This window comes from Hippoglossus stenolepis, chromosome 11 (assembly GCF_022539355.2).
Source record: "Hippoglossus stenolepis isolate QCI-W04-F060 chromosome 11, HSTE1.2, whole genome shotgun sequence".
Taxonomy (NCBI): domain Eukaryota; kingdom Metazoa; phylum Chordata; class Actinopteri; order Pleuronectiformes; family Pleuronectidae; genus Hippoglossus; species Hippoglossus stenolepis.
In genome coordinates this window covers 18,159,007-18,179,189 of record NC_061493.1, presented here as the reverse complement: position 1 = coordinate 18,179,189, position 20,183 = coordinate 18,159,007, and the positions used below count along the sequence as shown (strand labels likewise).

Below are 20,183 nucleotides of genomic sequence, written 5' to 3'. Positions count from 1 at the left end.
CTTTTTTACATTTTTGTTGATTTTTCAGAGAATTCAATTTATCCAATTTAAAGATCTAGTGAATTTAAATGTGGTTTCATAGGGGGGCTTTTGAGGTTTGGCGGAGGTATTTCCGTAGTGTACAAGCTGAATAAGAGGATAAAAGTGGATAAATTAATGCAACGCTTTTGTGAGTGTGACAGGTTTATTTGACTACATGACAAAAAGCCTGTGCCACTTTTTATAGCTGAACATGGACCTTACCGAGTCAGATAAGGAAGATTGAGTAGGTTGAATAGAGGCTGTTGCTTCTTCACTTGATCATTCAGGTCGTTCACTCTGTGTCACGAGAATAAAAAAAAAAGTGCTCTGCAGACAGTGAACATGACGAGCTGCAAAATGGCCACAATATACCCTGGCTGCGCTAATGCTTTGTTGCAGATTATAGTATGAATCATTAAGGAGGAGACTGATCATGGCTGTGGGGAAATTAAGGAGAGTTAATTTTAGTTCACATACTGGTACATGAAAACAGCTCTGGTTCCTCTCTGTGAATTACAGCTATCGTCTGGTGCCCTGTCGCTCGACGTGTTTATCATTAACAACGTCTTTAACAAATCCTCCTCTCTCGCACCGTGCTGAATGCATTACCACATTAAGAAGGATATAAATTTCTGTTTGACGTTTGCTGCTATTTTTCAAATTCACCCATTTTTTTCCTGGAGAGACAGGAGTCGTCGGTTTGGCAATTCCGTTAAACCGTTTGTCCTGCAGCCCCGGCTCATCCGTCAGACAGACAAAGACCAAATGCTCCATAGGGTATAATTCTGTCAGACTTGTCCTGCATGGTGGAGGTCTGCCAATTACACTGCACACCAGTATCTGTCTGTGGTGTCACTGTTGATACACTCACACACACACATATATATGCCAAGGTTACAACCCAGTGAGTTACACGGCCACGAAAAACTCATAAACCAACACGTTGCCTGCGCCACAGGCTGAAGACGAGGGTGAGATGCTAATTTTGCGACCGCCAAGGACGAGGCAAGGAAGTAAAAGCTGCACGGCAGAGAGAATCTGTTTATCTCCTGGATCTGTGATAGAAGGCAAACACAGGCTGAAGGAACTGTATCTGAAATCACGAGAGGAAAAACAGACACTTTGTTCTGTAACGCAGATGAGAAGAGGAGCCAGTGTGATTCATCAGGTTGGCGTCATTACCATAAAAAACGTCAGAGGTCTGGTGTGAGCCCTCCTCTCTCCTGTTGGGGCTTACGAATGTGAACGTAATGGAAAAAACAGCATTAATGATCACTTGACCTCTTCGAGGGAAAGGTCACAGCAAATGTCCTCTGAAGGGAGATTTCTGCCCAGATAAGAAGATGCAGCTCATCATGTGTCACTGAATGAAAGAAAGTATGAAAATTATAATAATCCTACGCGGCTGTTTTGGCAGTCAGCAGATCTACCACCAGTCTCAAATCACTAAATAGAGAAATATTTCTTTATTCCAGTTGATTCCCAGAGACTTGGAGAAGCAGTTTATAATATTTGTTGCATTAGATCTGTTGTTAACGTTAAAATATTGATTTGTGGCGCTGTAATCAATTTAATTTAAAACAAATTTACACCAGAATTAAAATAAGACTTTTTTATTCAATAATGTTTTGTTTACAAATATTTTTTCCCCCCATCACTCTTTGTGGTATGTTAACAAATGTGATACAAATAAAAAAAACAATTAAAAACGTAGCTGGAAAACATAAAATTAAGTATAAATAAATACATTTGGATTCCAATTGTATACTGTAACCTACACACTACAGAATCATCTTTACATTGGGATATTTGGATGCGTGGGCTCTCAGTTCATTAACAGACATTACCATTCAACACAGGCTGTTCCACATCATCCACCACCATGATTCCCTCAGTGCTGCTTCCAACACATAAATATACCAACTTTTCAAGCACCCGCAATCAAAGCAAATCTGTCATCGACAACAGAATGCGCCACTCCTCCTCAAAACATGCTCTGCCTCCTGAATATCCTCAGCCTGGTCAAGAATGTAAAGTAGATAAACGTCAAGCTCACCAGCACATTCTTCAGCGGGTACAACACAGGCGTCACATAACCAAACACAACAATCAGGACGACCCGGACGATGAAGAAAGGAAAGTCCTGCAGAGCCACTCCAGCAGAGGACAATAACGGGTTGTTAGGAGCGATGACCATGCGGAGAGTGGACAGGAAGCTAATAATATAGACAGGGAAGACCCAGGCTGAGTAGAAGATCGAGGGCTCTCCTGCTACTCTCATCATCTCCACAGTGTCCAACCAGAACAGGAAACTATCCACAAACACCTCCGACCTCCCATCCCTCCTCCACAGGAAGCCGAGGTTACCCGAGTAGGACCTGTGGCGTGAGGATGAGGAGTACAGGTAGGCAGTGCTGGACGCTCGTGCGCTGGGAGTTGAGTGGGTGGGTGAGCCGGCAAAGTGCCGCCATCGGTCCGATGTGCTGCCGTTTTTGGCCCCTGGAGAGCCTGGGGTCAAACCGTTCTGGCCTTCATCAGGGGGCAGCTGGCTCGATACGGTGGGCACCTGCTCCAGGTGGGTGAGGACGGGGCCGTGGATGTCAAAGTCAGGATCCAGGCTGTCGGCTGCAAATGGCAAAATGCACACACAACTCCAGCTGTTATACTACACACACTGTCTATGATACGATGATGGTAAAAAGAAAAAAGTTCAGCCAATGTCATGATCATTGGTCGTATTCATCTGTTGACATTTTCCATCCAATGATTTTAATGAAAATCTTTCTGTGAATTCATCAGTCTGATGCCGACCTGATTAAATCGTCATGTGAATGATCCACATTTCTTTTCTCACTGTTATTCATTTTTATAAATTACCTCCTCTCAAAAGAGGTTATGTTTTCACCCTTGTCCATTTGTTGGTTGGTTTGTTGGTCAGCAGGATTACAAAAACACACTTTGTAGAAGGATGGGACATGAGGAAAGAAAAAACTCATTTAATTTTGTTATGGATCTGGACAAAGGGGCAGATCGAGGAATATTTTTTAAACATTGCGAAATGGGGTGTTTTTTTTACATTTCCCAGGGAATAATTCATGGAGCTTGATGAAAGACAATCTGGCGTACTTAGGGGTATCTATGCAAATTGGTTTGGATCGAAATAGAAATCTGAATCCAGTGACATTTATGGGGATTTGAAGTGAAAGAAAGTGGAAATAAAATTGTGGGTTCTGACCCCTGATTTCATGGGTTCTTTCCTGACACATACCACATCCTTCCACCAAGTTTCGTGGGAATCTGTTCCGTAGTTTTTGCGTAATCCTGCTAAATTACAGACCCCTAAATAATAAGTCCTTGGCAAAGATAACAACATTAGCTCTGGGTTGAAAATGGTTTGAGTTAAATAATCAACATGGGATCATCTATAGTAGATTGATAATCTTTCCAGTAGGAGGTGTGCCGAAAAGCATTCTGTGAAAAAGGCCTCTCTTTGCCAAGTCATTACAGAAAACGTGCAACATGAAGCTTTTCAGAATTCTTAATAATGCCAACAACCTCAAGTCTTACATTGTCCAAGGAGCCTGCAGGGGCGAAGCCTCTCTGTGATATCCACACAGATGAGGGAGAAAAGCACCAAGGAAATGGGCAACTCTGCGAAATGGTCAAGTCTGTGTCCGCTGTCCACCTGCACCTACAGTTTGACGATAACAGAGAAAAATAAATATGAATTCAATAGTCGAAAGAACTGACCTGCCACTTAGAAATTATGAGGGATGAAGCAAGAAGAAACGAAATTTAAATTTTTTATTGCAACATTTGGCTCCAGCTCCTGCATTCGGGATTTTATGAACCTGTCCAATTTTACTATCCCATAATTACAAACATTAAGACGCTGCTGAACGGCCCCGATACAGGATGAAGAAATATTAAACATGTAAAGGTCTTTGAGGTCAGATGCTCTTATTCGTGTCTTTGCTTGTCTGAGCATAAAAAGGACACATTATTACTTGTGTGTCTTTTTAAGATTTAGGGGGGAATTTAAGTTAATGTAAAACCTGGTATGTTTACTATAGGTTACTGAATACCCCAGTCAGAGTACAGTCTTGTGACAGGCCACACATTCCCATTGGCTTTTTCTTTTAATGATGATGATGATGCCAAAGTCCTCCTCAGTACATGCAGAGCAAATCCTCTGAGGCTCAGCCAATAACTAAATCTCAAGGGACTAGGGAGTAAAACTGGTGACAGGCCTTTCCTTTCCTCCGTGGTGCACTGGGCCAAGTCGACCATCACTCACTGAGTCACTTTCGTGCTCTAAACACGTTCTCTGACACGCGGGGCCCATAAACACGAGTTGTGCCACAAATGGACTGTTTACGACAAATATGCCGCTTCAAGGGCCCCGTCCGAGCATGGCGGAGCAAAACGTCAACAGGTGCTGCTCAGAGACAAGGAAGATCGGTCACGATGACGTTACCTTGGAGCTGGCGATTAAAATAGCAAAGCACGGTAATGTGCACAGGATGAGATATGCCAGTGCCGTCGGTCTCCTGAAAAGACAACAGAGGTCGTTTTAGGCCACGTGTGAACGACGATCCTCTGAATATGATGAATAATTGTTGTTTAAAAGGTGGGCAGACAGTAAATCACAGTTATATTCAAGTATAATTTTGACAAATCTGAGTATATATTGTATGCTTCTTGATGGATTCCATTTTTACTCAGGTCATCTATCTGTCATCTGTAGTTACAAGTTATCTGCATAGTGTTTTCTAACATTAGTCACCACTACACAGTAAAACCACTGAACTGAGCTGAGCAGGGCTGCACATGTAGCCAATTGCTTTTACATTATTGCAAAACATTTACTTTATTACTATACTTAAGTACATAAAGTACTTTTCACTTTTTCCCACTAGATATATCAGGCAATATCTGTACTTTTTACTACACTATATTTATCTTCAAAAGCAAGTTCTTACTTATTTTGTTAAAGACGACCAGTTCATGTGCTACCTTAACTTTTACTTGGGCACAAATTTTGTTTTGTTGGGTTGTATTTGTTAACCGGTCTATGTTGTCTCAAATTAGTTGTACTAGATACATTATTTCACCTACATGTAAAACCTTATCCCACACATCTCATGCACTCACCACTGTGTGATCTCTGCGATGGAACCTTGCCGCTTCAGAATCACAAATTTGAGAGGGACCCACACCAGCAGGGTCACAGAGGTCACATAGGCCAGAGAGACCGCCACCACGAGCCAGTAGGCCGTCAGATCCTGTCCTTTCACGTCACGTATGAGGCTGGCAAACCTCTCCATTAGCACAAAGATCGGCACGACGAGGGCTGCAAACTGCAGCACCTCGTAGAGGAGCAGCTTGACCGTCTTCCCCGAGGTCATGGTCCCTGAACACCAGCTGCTGGTCTGGACTGGGAGCTGAAGACTTTGACAATCATCTCCCACAAGAGGAGCCAGTGGAGCCGTTGGACTCTGCACACTGACATTGCTTACACTGCACCGGGGGCTGTATTCTTTTATTGCTGAGGTAATGAGGTGGTCATGCTCACCTTTTTATGGGCTCACAAAGAAGAGCACTCCCATCCCATAATAACGAGGGAGACAATAACATCGAGTCTGATGCTGGTCTGGACACATGGTCCATTTTAACAGCGTGATTTTTCAATCAGTAAAATTATATTAAAATAAAAATGATTATGTTAATATTAAATGTCCTGAGCTGGTGTTACGCTTGCATCAAAGTTCACAATCCCTCATGATTTTGAAAATATTCAGGAGCTGCAAATCAAAACTGCTTTTGCTCTTTAAAAATGTCTTCTATCGGGACTTGTTCACTCATGTACACTGATCTCCATCTAGTGGCAAAGCAAAGGACACATTTTAAACCTCCTGGACATTTGGTTTAAAATCAAACAGTGCCTCAGCCCATAATATGAACTGGTTCTAAACAAGGGCTTAACATCAAGGTTCATTCAGCAGTGACAGTTTGATTATTGATTATTAGATGGGCTGTACAGGACAGTTTTGATTATACATCATAAATTACGCACTAGGTTCGAAATATGTGATGTGCTCATACTAGTTATGTGACAAAAAGAATAATGAGGTGTTGATGTGGGCAACAAGACAAGATCAATAATTATCGCACTATAAATGGCATCAACAGCAATATAAGAGGTTTGTACACAGTATTTCGATAATGCTGCACAGTGCAAGTACAGCGAGGATGTAACACATGATTGATCCACCTCCGATTTGTTAAATGTTTGCCTTTTATCAAGTGTTTGTGATTCTCTGCTCGTACAGTTTAAAACCATAACCTTCACTGAGGAAATAACATCAGCCTTTCAAATTAAGAAACAAGACATTTATCCTGATCATCAATATCATGCATTACATAACAGGAAAAACTAACCCTTTCGATTTCTCTGTGAAGGTTAAGCTTTTTACTAACATCATAGTGTTTTATGTTAGTAATTCTATTCGTATTAAATGTTAAAGTGTCGATTTATTGTACATTATGTGGTAAAACAGAAAATTATATATCAAGAGGTATATACCGTATAGAATTAGTATGGATTTGGGACATAGCTTTAATATTCCAAACATTGATTACACATGAAAGTGGAAACGTGGATTTCATGTGAAATAATGTAAATTTCACGTAGGACCTCAGCGTACAATAAGCGTATAATAAGATGTGGATTGAAAAAAAAAAAAAATGCAGTGTTGAACATCACTAAATAAACAATGTATTTCACTTTATCTGTAAAAGTATCTCTAGAATCAAGAAAACAAGGCGATAAATTTCCTGTACATTTGGCCTGGTTTTATTGTGAATACCAATTTAATAAGTATGGTTAAAAGAATACATACAAACAGCAGGATACAAGTTTAGACAGAACCTTTACAATAATGTCGGTTTCAAACTTAAAAACAGGCAGCATTTCAATCCTGTACATTAATCTGGGGCAGACCCTGCGGTGCAACATGTTACATTGGGCAGATGTGTGAGGACGAACTGGCTCCTGCTACCGTGGTCCCAGAACAGCAGCTACTTCGATATTGTCGAACTCTTAGATCCAACAGATTTAACACTAGTTCACTCGAGCATTGAAGGCAGCACAGAAAGGGGATTCTTTATCTTTGAATCAAATAAGTTAATGCAAAAAAAAAACAAAAAAAAAAACAAGGTCTGCAGAATAAAATGGCCTCTTGTTTGCAAAGTTCCAGGTACAAAGCATTCGAGCTGCGGGGTTTGTTTTAGATTCTTAAGGCAGCACAGGGATGACGAGAAGCAGCACATTTGAAACATAGGATCTCAAGAGTCGGCTCAACACATGACTTCATCTGGCAAATGGGACATCTGGTTAAACAGATTAAAAGCTGCTTCATTTAGCATCATTCGATATTATACAACATAAATAATTTCCCAGTCTCATCAGCCTTTTGCGTTCCACTCGTTTTTTTGTAAAAATCAACTCTTTTCCAATGACTTTTGACACTTAAAATCCACATAAATGAGCCGTTTATATAAAATGTATGAGAAGGAGACTTTGTACTTTTGATTCTTCCCTCAGAGTGGCACTGTCACCAATAGCTTATGGAGATTTTGGTTAAGAGAGCTTTACAAATCTTGAACATACTTGTCCAGGATCTTAAACCTTGTCACCTCCCCCAAGGAAGTTATATTCTTGTACCTGCCAATTGGTTTTGACAAGGATCTGAACAAGGGTCCATTGCAAGATTTGTCTTTTCTTTGACATAAGTTAAATCAATGCATGGATCTTTAGGAAAAAAAAGGAAGTGATATCGATGTGTGTCGGTGCAGCTTGATTGAATTTACAGGGACAGTTGGGCCTTGGCGGAGGTTTGCGCTCTCCTCTAGCTTCTGTTGAGCTTCAGATAGGGTGTGTTTTAGTGTGAGACAGTTCTAAGATATGACAGGTCTGAGATGGATGTGGAGGGGAGTGTTTTGATCAGTTTTCACATTACCATTCGACCCTACAGTACGACAAGCATGTATCAAACACAGAGAGAAGTGTCCATGTTCTCGTGTGAGCCATTTAAATATACAACTAAGTTCGGCAGAATATCACTTACTCCACCTTTCTCTGAATACATACATCCTGTACTGGTTCTCCATTTAAAATAGCTTAACAATAATCAAAACATACTTAAAATGCACTACAAAAAAGAAAAGAAAAACTCCATAGTATTCATTTTTCAACACTGACTAAAGAGATGCTTCAAATACACTGGAGAGGTTCAGAGAGTTCCCCCAGTAGCCAAGTCTGTGGTACGAGTCTGTTAGTACAGCTCCTGAACGGAGACGCAGTGACTCCAACATCCAGCAACAAGGATGCAGGACTGCTTGTTTTAGAAATAAAGAAAAACTCTGCAGAATAAAGTGAGGAGTCACTGAAAGAAAACAAGAAAATGATCTTGAATTTTTTAGCATGTGGGTACTGTTTTCCACACCTTTTCATTCATCTGTGACATACGACTGCAGAGTTTCCCTTTAAACCCGCCCAGAGCTGTGTTAACAGACATCCCACCCATGAGGTCATCATGTGGCTTCACTACTGGTTCAGTACAGTATTTACAAGAGTCATGTGCATGCTTGAATTCCTCTCATTTCTTTTCCCCTCCAAAAAACAAAGTGGCTTCAGTTTTCAGTACTTCTAAAATTGACAACATATACAGAATGTAGTAGCCTGACGTTTTTTTTTTAGCATTGCCAAACGTCACTTTTCTGATATTTAAATAAAAAGCAAGTTAATGGAAGTCAACTCCCCTTTTTTAGTGATGTGATCAGCACCACAGTTGATTTAAGTCGGTGAGAAGGCTGTGGCGTGTGACGGTAAATCATCAAGTACGACTGATGATGTGTGAGCCAAGTGCTGTAAGTGTATCGCTGTGTGTGTGTGTGTGTGTGTGTGTAACTGCTGTACACCTTCCTGTAGTGTGTGTATCGGGTTGTGCAGGTCCAGTGTGCATGAAAGAATGCCTGTGTGCATTCTTTTATATTGGTACTTGCATATGGATTGTTAGATTGTAGTTACAGTTACACTTGTTATCGCAAAACATTTTGGTTAGGCTTCATTCAACAGGTCTGGAATTTCTTAATAATTTCCTAGAAAGTTTTCTGGAATTTGGTATCAAAGATAAAACACTATAGAAACTGGTTCACTTGTTAAATTATTCAAATTAATTGCTAGTGTGACCCAAATATTTGTAATCACACAGTAGACTAGCTGAATATGCAATAATGTGAGGGCTAGTCTATACAATCCAAAAACCTGTGGACGGTTTGAGGAATAAACTGTTTTATTTTCCACTGGAATTGATCAATAACTGACAATAGATTCAACTGAACTAGCAAAGATTAATTAGGACACAGTTAAGTGGTTCTCTACCAGGAAACTTCCAAAGAAATTATGAAAAAATACGGACCAATAACAATTTTCAATAGGCCTGTCACTACAAGGAAATGGTTAATGCCAGGTCTTGTCCGTTAAAATGGACAATGCATATTTTGCTATTAGATCTAGATTCGAGAACAAGAGGTTTGAGTGAAATCCAGAAATGAAATAAGTGCAACTGAAGGCTCCTGCGTGTCTCCTCCATGCTCATATAAATCAGGTGAAGACACGAAGGAGAAGAGCGAGTGTCCATTTTCAGACCAAGTGTGACTTGGGGCGAATTCTTCAAATCAAAGCGGACTGTACATCTGCCAGATAAAATAACACAGAGAATGGCAAATGTCAAGGTTAACTTACTCTTATTTGTTTTTTCCATCCTTCTGGTGTTTCACGATAAAAACAAATCATAAAATATAATAAAAGAAATAATCTCAGACCACTATTTGATCAGGCCTGGTGCATGTACGTGTAAGGATAACAGTGATCAAAGGGGGCCCTATAGCAAGGCTTTCTCTAAGTAGGGGGCCTGTGCAGCGTCTGTGGAAGGTGCTATGCTTGGGCCGGAGTGGTGGCTGTAGTTTTGCGTCTGCGTCATGCCCGTGGGAGCCGTGCCGGGAGGGGGACCATGGCCGGCAGCTGGGTTGTGGTAGTGAATGTCTGCTGGGGCCATGCTGCCTGGAGCAGCAGAGTAGACTGGCGGCTGGCCCATGTACATATGAACATCACTACGGGAAAGAGCGAAGCAACATGAATTTTAACAATCCAGCAAGGTGGAATCGTTAAATATTTAATGAAAAGTTGAAATATTAATACTGAAAACTCTCCAATAGAAGACAGTGTTCAATAATGTCCAAGTCTCCAATAACAGCTGAGACCAGAACAAATAGGAAAATTAGATAGAAGAGGGAATGACAGAGATAATGTCAACAACTTGTAGTTTATATTGTACCAGGACATCAAGATGTATGAGGGGACTCACCTGGGAGCTGGCTGTCCAGGTATGGAGCTTCCAGGAGGAAGCTGCTCCATGGGAACACTGTAACCCTGCACGGCAGTACCGCTCATGGCATATGAACCTGATGCAGGCTGACCAGGGTACACCTGTGGTCAAAAACAAAGCACAGAGCGAATACTGAGTTGCTAATGTGAGAATTGCTTGGCGAAGAGTTACGCAGATGAAATACTGAAGTATCAAGATCAGGAAATCAGTCTCTTTAGGGGACTACAAATCCAGCAAGATAATTTTGGTGAAATGTGCAGAGGCAAAGCATTTGGACAGTGGCAAGTAAAGGTAAAAAACAAAATAAGAGCAACATCCTTGTCTAAATATTAAACTGTCAGGACGCAGCAGCTGTGACAGCAACATTTCAGTGCGAAGTCCAAGTGTCTCGGTGTCACTGTACCTGTTGTGCTACATTGGCGGGCTGCTGCATGTAGTACTGTTGGCTCTGCAGCTTGGCATACATGGCGTAAACGGGATCCTCATTCATCAACTTGGCATACAACGACAGAGATTCCATCACCTTAACATTCAGGTCTGACAGCTCTGAGTGCTTCCTGAATAATACAAACACATAAAGACAATAAGACTTCCTTAACTACATATTTAATAAGGGTCTGACTATATTATTTGTTATACGTTTTAACGTCTGATGGTCTTAAGTTTTACTTTCACAATAGTCACATTTTATTGTTCTTGCACAATTCACCTGTCTATATCCTCCAACTTCTGGTCAATGAGAGGTCCCATTTGATTGCAGGCACCTGATTAAAAAAAATAAAGATTTTTATGGTATCGGTTTCATCTCTACTCAAACATAAATCACCACAGTTGTTGCTGTAAACTGATCATTTTTCCTCACACCTTTATTCTTTTACTCAGATTATTTCAGTCTTCAGTTTACCTTCAAGCTGTAATAACTCGGCGCTGTCTGACTGGTTGTCTGTGGGATCTGCACTCTGGATCATCTGCAGTAGCTGGTCCATTTTGTCCTGGAAGTTGTAAATAAAGTTTTTGATGAGACTGTTGAATGATTTCATACAGTTTGGAAATAAAAAATTTCCTCCTGGGGTAATTCATGATTTTGTCCTATAATAGAAAATGTATATAGTTGTTAAGTTTTGATTCTGACTGTATTGTAACTCATGTTAGGAGCAGGTGATGGTTTTAAAATCAAAAATCTTGAAACATCACTTTGGTGACATTTCAGTGAAGCTGAACGACTCAGTGAGCCTGTGCACTTACCTCGTCTATGTATGCAGGCTCTTGTTCGGGCTCTATAGTCTCCACCTGGATGTCCTCACTGAACTGTACTGTCTTCTTCTCCGTCTTCACTGTAGATTTCCAAGTAAGCAAATGCGGCAATAAAAAAACAACGCAACAGTAGCAATCAGAAACACTGCTTCACAGTCAATATCCGATTAATAGTGAAAAATATTAGTATGGTTAACAAATGAAGATGAAAGTTAGAATCTCATAAGCTATTGAAGAATAAATAGACAGAGCAGTTGCCTGCTGTTGTCATGTTTGTCGAGCGAAGTGATTTTTCACAAACAGAGGAATAAGGAATGCACCCATGCAGAATGAGTAAATAAACAAGGGATTAAACATTTGCAAGAGCATCACACAAATGAATATGACGACAAGCAACATAAAAAAAATAATTGTGGATGTAAGGAAGAAGCACGACAAACTATCAGCAGACAGCATCAGAGCAAAGGTCATACACAGTGAAAGCCATTTGCGCTGGATGGCGAGAAATACATCTGTGGGTTCTGACAATTTATTGAACAACTTCAGCTTCTATGCAGACTGACAAAGCATCTTGTAACTACTGACATGCACAGACAAGCTGGTACATGCAGTCCTTTCATGTGGAGCTCAGAAGTCCTCTGGTGTAACTACATCTGACAGGAAGCCGTAGAGATGACAGAAGATTTGCTTTGTAAGATGTGATGCCTGAGGCTAAAACGTTTTCTGAGGCTCACACAGTAGAATCCACTGTCGCAGCAATGAAGATGTTAAACACGCAGGAATCAAGTGAGTGGATAAATAAAGAACGTGCATCACTTCACGAGACATGGAAGCAGTTACAGGAGAAAAACATTGATCTGTGTCTATATGACAGGTCTGTTAGATCAGAATAAGGTAAAAGTTGTATAAAGCTCTTGATAATAATAAATATGTCCAAATTGCTATGAGGACAATTCTCATACGACTCAACAAAAGTACCAGGAGTGTAATTGTTTACATCAGTTTTTGTTTTATGTTACCAATAACTCGACTGTGTTGTTTGTGTTTTTCCAATTGAACTGTATTGTTTCACCAGCCGAGTGCAAGTGATAAAGTATTTTCCTCTTAGGGATCCATAGAGCAATACTGCTAATGGACTAAATGGAGATCAAAGAAATAGATATGACATAAGTGGTGTGTGTGTGTGTGTGTACTCACTCATCTCAGGCTCCGCAGTGAGGTCAGCAGTGACAAAGTTAGAGGGGAACAGCCCCACTCCCTGATACGTTTCCCCTTTCCACCAGTTGGGGTCACTAAAAAATAAAAATTCACATATGAAAAGAAACTAAAATATTCAATTTGATATGTTGTCTTTTTCCTTGCTACAGAATCGATATTTCAGAGTTAACGAAGTAGATAAGCAGTTAATTTTAAGTTTATAACGTCAATGGAAACCAGAGCGACGTCACCGCCGGTGGTGTCACTGCCTCCAAATGAAAGGAGCCTAGCTAACGGACCCTGTCACCTGTTCTGGGATCAGCAAGGTGCTTCGGTTAGTCTTTGTCAAGGCACCCCCACTCTGAGAACACACTGCCTGGCAGGGGCACTACAATTCGGCCTTTTGTTTACATCATCTCCCAGGCGACAGGGCCCTGCACACTCCATGACGTCATCACTTTAAATTAGTTACTTTGTTAAATATTGGGATTTTGTTGTAATTCCTGAAGAGTAATTTCAGAGGTTTTCATCAAATGGGAACAGAATCCAAAAGCTGTTCATCAGATTCCTCGAGATGTGATCATGTGATAACTCGAGGGGTAGATTCTTTTGAGATGGTAGATTCAGGACACGTATTAATTGTATGCTCAACAACAAAGAGCCATCAAACTGTCCCGAATCCTCTGTTATTTGACTAATCCTTGTTTGCTGTGCGTACTTGCTTATTTGTGTGTGTTTGTGTGAGTAGTTCACCTGTCGTCCAGGATAGTGATGATTTCTCCAGACTTGAAGGTGAGCTCGTTGTCCTCAGCAGCCTCAAAGTCATAGATGGCACGGACTTTCCTGCCGTCTGACTTGTGCGAGGAGAGCAGGCTGGAGGTGCTCGGGTAAAGGCCCGACAAGGATGTCTGCGGACGTTGCTCCTTCAGCGACAGCTCAATAGCTGCAAACATGAGTCAGATTGTTTCTTTGCTCTTGAAAGACCTTGCACATTTTAAACCCCCCTAAATATTAATGCAGTTCATAAATCCAGTGTAAATTGTGATTTATGCAATTCCAAAAAAGGCAAAGGTGTCAGTGAGCACATTTTTGAAGGACAATACTCCTTTTCTCAACCGACAGCTGAGGACTGAAAAACTGGTTATATTTAGTTGTCTGATATTTAGCTTGAGGACTTGTTACCTTTGGCCAAGTCTTCCTCTTCTTTTTTGTTTGTTGAGGTGGACGGATCCTTTGCCACTAAAGCAGGACTTGCTTTTGCTTGCTCTGCAGCCTGTGAACAAAATATCCTAAACTTAGGTGAATCAAGAACTCAACAACTGAGCCTCAAATACAGCAGTTAATCAAAAACATCCTCCATTTGTCCTTTTTCCTCCACAGGCCTACCTGGGACCCCACTGCAGGAAAGGTAACACCCTGCTCACGTAGATTCTTGATCATTGCGGAGATTAGACTCAGCTGTGGATCATTGCGGAAGTCCTCCGCCCACTCCACCATGAGGGCTTTAAGCTTCTCACACACTTTGGGGTGCCCCTGGAGATATATTCAATCAAGAAGTTATGAAAACAAGGATGGCACACAATCACTTAATGAGGTTATCTGGACAACACACAGAGGGCAAAAACATACCTTGTTTAAGACGTTACTGACTTCACTGGCAAACTCTCTGGAGCACACCTCCAAGTGGAAGATCTTCCCACAGTTTGAGACACAAGCACCAAGAAGCTGTGAGGACAAAGGGGTCAAAATATTCATCTGACTCACTAATTGATAGGTAACAACAGGCGACAAACATGTAACACCTACAGTGCATACGGAACGTATTCACAGCTCTTCACTTTTTCCACATTTTGTTATGTTACAGCCTTATTCCAAAATGGATGCAATTCATTTTTTTCCCTCAAACTTCTATACACAATACCCCATAATGACAAAGTGAAAAAAGTTTGTTTAAAAGTTTTGCTAATTTAAAAAAAATAAAGAACGAAAATATAACATGTACATTGTATTCACAGCCTTTGCTCAATACTTTTTTGAAGCACCTTTGCCCTCACAGTGCAACGCTGGAGCTCTGTCAGAGTGACCATCAGGTTCTTGGTCACCTCCCTGACTAAGGCCCTTTTCCCCCGATCCCTCAGTTTGGCCGGATGGCCAGCTCTAGGAAGAGTCCTGGTGGTTCCATTTACGGATGATGGAGGCCAATGTGCTCATTGGGACCTTCAATGCTGCAGAAATATTTCTGTACCCTTCCCCAGATCTGTGCCTCAATACGATCCTGTCTCAGAGGTCTACAAACAATTCCTTGGACTTCATGGCTTGGTTTGTGCTCTGACTTGCACTGTCAACTGTGGAACCTCATATAGACGGTGTGTGCCTTTCCAAATCATGTCCAATCAACTGGATTCACCACAGGTGGACTCCAATCAAGTTGTAGAAACATCTCAAGGATGATCAGTGGATAGAGGATGCACCTGAGCTCAATTTTGAGTGTCATGGCAAAGGCTGTGAATAATTTAATCCATTTTGGAATAAGGCTGTCACATAACAAAATGTGGAAAAAGTGAAGTGCTGTGAATACTTTCCGGATGCACCGTATTGCAACAAAACTTGAGAATTGATTTGGTCACACTACTAGCTCTCGTTTTAATTAAGTGTTGATGAAGTTTGATGACAAGAAGAAAACATAACATCTCCATTAACTGAACAGTCACACTTATACCAAACATGGCTGTTTGTTTCCTGTCTGCTTACAGTCAGCGCCTGCATGGCAACATGAGGATCCTTGTGGTTCACTCTTCTCATTATAGAGCGGAGACATTCTTTAGGTCTGCAACAGAATGAAATAGAATAGAAATTAAAAGGTTGGTGAAGATGAATCGCTCTGCCACAGAGAATGATCAATAGAGATGTTTCTCCTACACACTTTGTGTCTCTGGTCTCATTCTCCTTCCCTTTGAAATCGTCTTTTTAAAAAAACATTTTAAGAAAAGCTGAGAGATGCGTGGGTGTGCATTCAATATGTGTGGATTAGTAGAAGACAGTTGACTAACCCAGTGCGTGACTGCCCTATCTTATCGCATATGTCCAGAATGAGGCCCCAGTCCTCAGCTGTGTTCATCTCACTGGTTGCTTTCTCTGCAGAAAAGAAGCACAGCAACAGCAGAAAACTTAAACATTGCAACAAACACATTTTTCAGGACTTATTGTGCTTAGAGACAGAGTTAAAAAGGAGAGCTGACAACTGCATGAAAGAGTATAAAGTAGGAGGAAAATGGATATACACAAGTACAAGTACCTCAAATCTGTAATTAAATACAACATTTGAGTAAATGTACACATTTACTTTCACCCACTGGCCGTCTTTACCTGATACCATCGTTTGTGTATATGTTTAACTATGTGCACCGATATGAGCTTTGTCTACAGGGCATTTATGTTTACATTTTAGTTAAAAAGGATGCTTATTTTCTTAATTCAAGTCATATATATATATATATATATATATATATATATATATATATATATATATATATATATATATATATATATATACTTGTTATAGTTATTTAAAGTTCATAATTAAATTGTACAATAACAAACCTTAAGCCTATATTTCTTTGTCATAAGGGATTGAAAACGACATCTTAGGAATCATTCTCTATTGTTTTTTTTTTACTCCTTAATATTAGTATTGGCATTGGCCCCCCGAAATCACAAACAAGTTGGGCGCTAATATTTTGAGAATCTCCTTATGCCAACATGTCTTTCATATTTCAGTGTTTGATGGAATGCATTGAGTCAGGGACATATGCATTAATCAATGGTTTGCAGAATATTCAAAATGGCACTAGTCACACAGACCATAAAATAACAAATAACATGTAACCAGACAGAGGATTTTACTTATACCCTTTGTTACAAGTTGATTATCACAATACTCCCACAGATTACAAGCAAATATATAAAATAAACCAATTTAACAGCCTGACATTAACCATCCACGCAGAATAAATCCAGATCATCATGTAGTGCTGCAGCTTGTATGTTAAGGCTCAGTGAGGTGTTGGTGCAGTTTGCTCTCCCTCTGCTCACTGCACATGCTAATGAAGTGATTAACCACTCGAGCCACAGCAAAGAGACAAAGGGAAAACCACAGCAGCTTCATGGTTTCACGCATCAGCCCGCATCATATTTCAATTCCATTCAACTAAGAGACGCCAGCCTCGTCATGTTGGTTACAGCCAGGTAGTGATGGAGCAGACGGCTAGCACGCTAGCTAGCTTAGCATCAATTAGCTGATGACAACATTTGTGTCACACGTCCATTGACTGTCAACCTGAATGATTAAATAAAAACTGTACACACACAACACGGCGTGAAAACGTATGAAAACGTAGATTAAATCTTCAAATGTCGGAACTTTATTGAACGTTTTCAAAGATTCAAGATGCTAACTGCTGTTGGCTAAATCCCATTAGATGTGGCAAGCTAGCTAGCTAGCCGCATGAGCCCGGTGGCTAACTGAAGCACAACAAACCCGAGGGGGAAACAGAACAGCACCAGGATCAGCTCATATAGCATCAACCTTATATATGGAACAATAAATGCTGTGTGGGCAGATGTGTGACATTCGCGGTGTGATGCTAACCGAGAGGCTGTGTCCCGCTGGACCACACAAACAAAGCTGAGTGGTCCCAGCTCCTCCAGCTAGCCTGCTACCACTAGCCCCCGGGTCCCGGCTACTCACCCACATCTTGGTCGAATGGGTTGGTCGCGAAGAGAGGCATCGCTGGTGTGTCGACAACAACAACAGATTTCCGCCGTCTCTCGTTATGTCCCCTCTCTGGTTTATTTCATGCAACAACAACGCATAGTACCGACAACTTCATGGACGTGGAGCCGGAGCTGGGGGACACAGTGACGCGGCTGCAGGCGCAGTGTCTCTGGGTGATCGTCCCGTGTTTGGACGCGTCTGCGCTCATCGACTGTAATTAAACAGCGGAGCTCAGAACAATAAATGAACCTTGAGCCACAAATCGCCTTTGACTTAAAAAAAAAAGAAAAGAAACATGTCATCGTCAGCTGACTGGGATCACGTGACGTTATCTCATCCTATTCACCACAGTTTTTTTTTATCCCCCATATATATGGAGGAATATCAGGGTCAGACATAATAAAGGAAAAAGAGAAGTTGATGTCTTTTTTCATTTTGCTGGTCAAAAATAAAGTGGACGTGTTAAGAATAGAGTTGCATTGTTTATTATTATTATTATTTGGCATATTAGAGCCATATTGAAGAGGAAGAACACAGAGATCCAGATAATTGTTATATTACAAGAATAAAGTTGTAGTTTACGGGGAAAAATCATAATATTTCAAGAAAAAGTCATTTTATAAGAATAAAGACGTAAATTGAAAATAAAGTCATAGTATCGCAAGAATAACATTTAATTATTTCATTCTCAACAACTTGATTTTAGTCAGAAAATAGTATTTCTAGTTTCTTATCCTACCAAAAAATAAAAAATCATCCTCAAATTTTGTTTGACTCTTTTCTCCTCATTTCAACTTAATGTTCTGCCTTAACTCCTCTCATTTTTTCCTTTCACCTGCCCCTGGTAGTCTTCCGTGCACGTGGACCACAGTGGAAAAGGTCTTAATCAAAAACCTAAGATTTATTAAATCTGGACTACAATATTCCAGATGAGCTAAACATGTAAATATACTTAAAAAAAATCTTATGTGTGAAACCTTTATTATTATTGTTTTGTCTTTGTTATTATTATAATCTGATAATGTAAAAAAAAAAAAACACTACTTGAAATGGTTTACTCTGTCTGTGCTGTTATCAGCAAGTCTAGACACCATTGATACTGCACATGAATGGTGTTTCATACCACATCATCTCAGTGTATTTATTGCAAAATATAACAGGAATAAAAGCATCGACTCCACACACAGTTTCTTTCCAATTTTATTGTGATAAGTGTCCTGGCCTTATCCAGAGAAACTTGGACATTTAATTAAGGCACAATGAGCCTACTGCTACTCAGTCCTTCAGCATCATATGAATCTGCAAAGGTCAATCAAATGACAATAACAACTGATTATGCAAATAATAGTCATGTAACATATTCCACATATTGTATTAGACATATTGAGTAAATCATCGTATATGGCTACATTACAAAACACCAACATATTGTTCATGTATGCCTCATACTGTATAAAACTGGCAGTCTAAAATCTAAGAAATACGTTCCTTTATAAAACAGCAGCACTGCTCACACTGAGCATCTATTATAAAAAAAATGACATGAATATTTCAGTTTGCTGAAAGGTGAGATTTACATTATTTGTTATCTGAGTTTGCAGTCATTGATGGTGAGCGGCTGCTCATCATTTTCCCGGAAGCTTATTTCGAAGCACAGTTCAGTATCTGTGACATGTGATGGTATAAAAATAGTTGCAACTCTATTAACAACATAATCCTCTGACATAGATTTTCTGTGAGTGGAAAGATTGACAAGGCAGTTAAGAAATAAAATGATATGAAACTAAATCCCAACCAACAATGTACTGTTTGTGAAATAGTATTTACAGATACACCTGTACAACAGTGGCTACACTAAAAAATGACATAGTATAGCCTGAATATAATGAACAAAAATATAAACGCAACAGTTTTGTTTTCGTTCCCATTGTTCATGAGCTGCGATGACATTTCTACTGCTTTTTCCAAGAACACAAGCGTGCAGTCGGCATATTGATTGAAGGTGAGCCACCCGGGGCGGATTCTGCAGAGCTGAATGTCCATTATTCAACCATCAGAAGTCGTTTCCAAGAGTTTAGCAGCACTGTACATCGTATATGTGTCCGTCAACCACACGTCACCATGACAGCACGAGATCCTTTTCAGATACTGAGTCGAGAAACTGGACAACTGTCCCCCATGTTGTTCAAATGCCTGCACGCGTGCTCCAGGTGAAAACTTCCAGTTGTTTTTTTCACTGAATAGTGAATGTACTGTGATTTCCTACATTTAAAAGATCCGGCAGGTTGCGTTTATATTTTTGTGTTGTGTTGATTACCACATTCTCATGTTTCCTTCAGTACAAATACTACAAAAATGCCCTAGTGGGCTGGCTCTGTGCTTTGTTGTAATGCTGTGTCGTAAAGTGCCTTTGACACAAGGATCAACCCAAGTCTCAGTGATGCTCATGTGGGCTGGCTTCATCAGGGACCTCTTTTCATCGAGAG

The 20,183-nt window shown here is 40.3% G+C and overlaps 2 protein-coding genes and 1 non-coding gene across 3 annotated transcripts in view; all 3 read right to left on the bottom strand.

Annotated features, from left to right (window-relative positions):
• Positions 1–2,005: 2,005 nt before the first annotated feature.
• tmem236 (transmembrane protein 236) lies at positions 2,006–5,429 on the bottom strand. Its single transcript, XM_035171066.2, has 4 exons — positions 5,176–5,429; positions 4,499–4,571; positions 3,589–3,712; positions 2,006–2,646 (listed from the first exon to the last, which is right to left on the bottom strand). The coding sequence occupies exons 1-4, from the start codon at positions 5,427–5,429 to the stop codon at positions 2,006–2,008; spliced, it is 1,092 nt and encodes a 363-aa protein (XP_035026957.1).
• A 1,425-nt stretch (positions 5,430–6,854) lies between these two features.
• Positions 6,855–20,183, bottom strand: part of LOC118117533 (collectin-12) — a 39,748-nt gene continuing 26,419 nt past the window's right edge. Inside the window, exons 11-24 of the mRNA XM_035169824.2 lie at positions 17,671–17,715; positions 15,974–16,058; positions 15,675–15,750; positions 14,553–14,648; positions 14,310–14,456; positions 14,106–14,196; positions 13,677–13,866; positions 12,924–13,018; positions 11,718–11,806; positions 11,377–11,464; positions 11,182–11,236; positions 10,876–11,029; positions 10,452–10,573; positions 6,855–10,197 (exon numbers count right to left, since the gene is read on the bottom strand). Coding sequence (XP_035025715.2) covers positions 9,969–10,197; positions 10,452–10,573; positions 10,876–11,029; positions 11,182–11,236; positions 11,377–11,464; positions 11,718–11,806; positions 12,924–13,018; positions 13,677–13,866; positions 14,106–14,196; positions 14,310–14,456; positions 14,553–14,648; positions 15,675–15,750; positions 15,974–16,058; positions 17,671–17,715 — 1,562 coding nt within the window. The 3' untranslated portion in view covers positions 6,855–9,968. The remainder of the gene's footprint in view (positions 10,198–10,451; positions 10,574–10,875; positions 11,030–11,181; positions 11,237–11,376; positions 11,465–11,717; positions 11,807–12,923; positions 13,019–13,676; positions 13,867–14,105; positions 14,197–14,309; positions 14,457–14,552; positions 14,649–15,674; positions 15,751–15,973; positions 16,059–17,670; positions 17,716–20,183) is intronic.
• Positions 13,235–13,347, bottom strand: LOC118118440. The gene has a single exon (XR_004697922.1). It is a non-coding gene; the product is annotated as a small nucleolar RNA SNORD89 (small nucleolar RNA).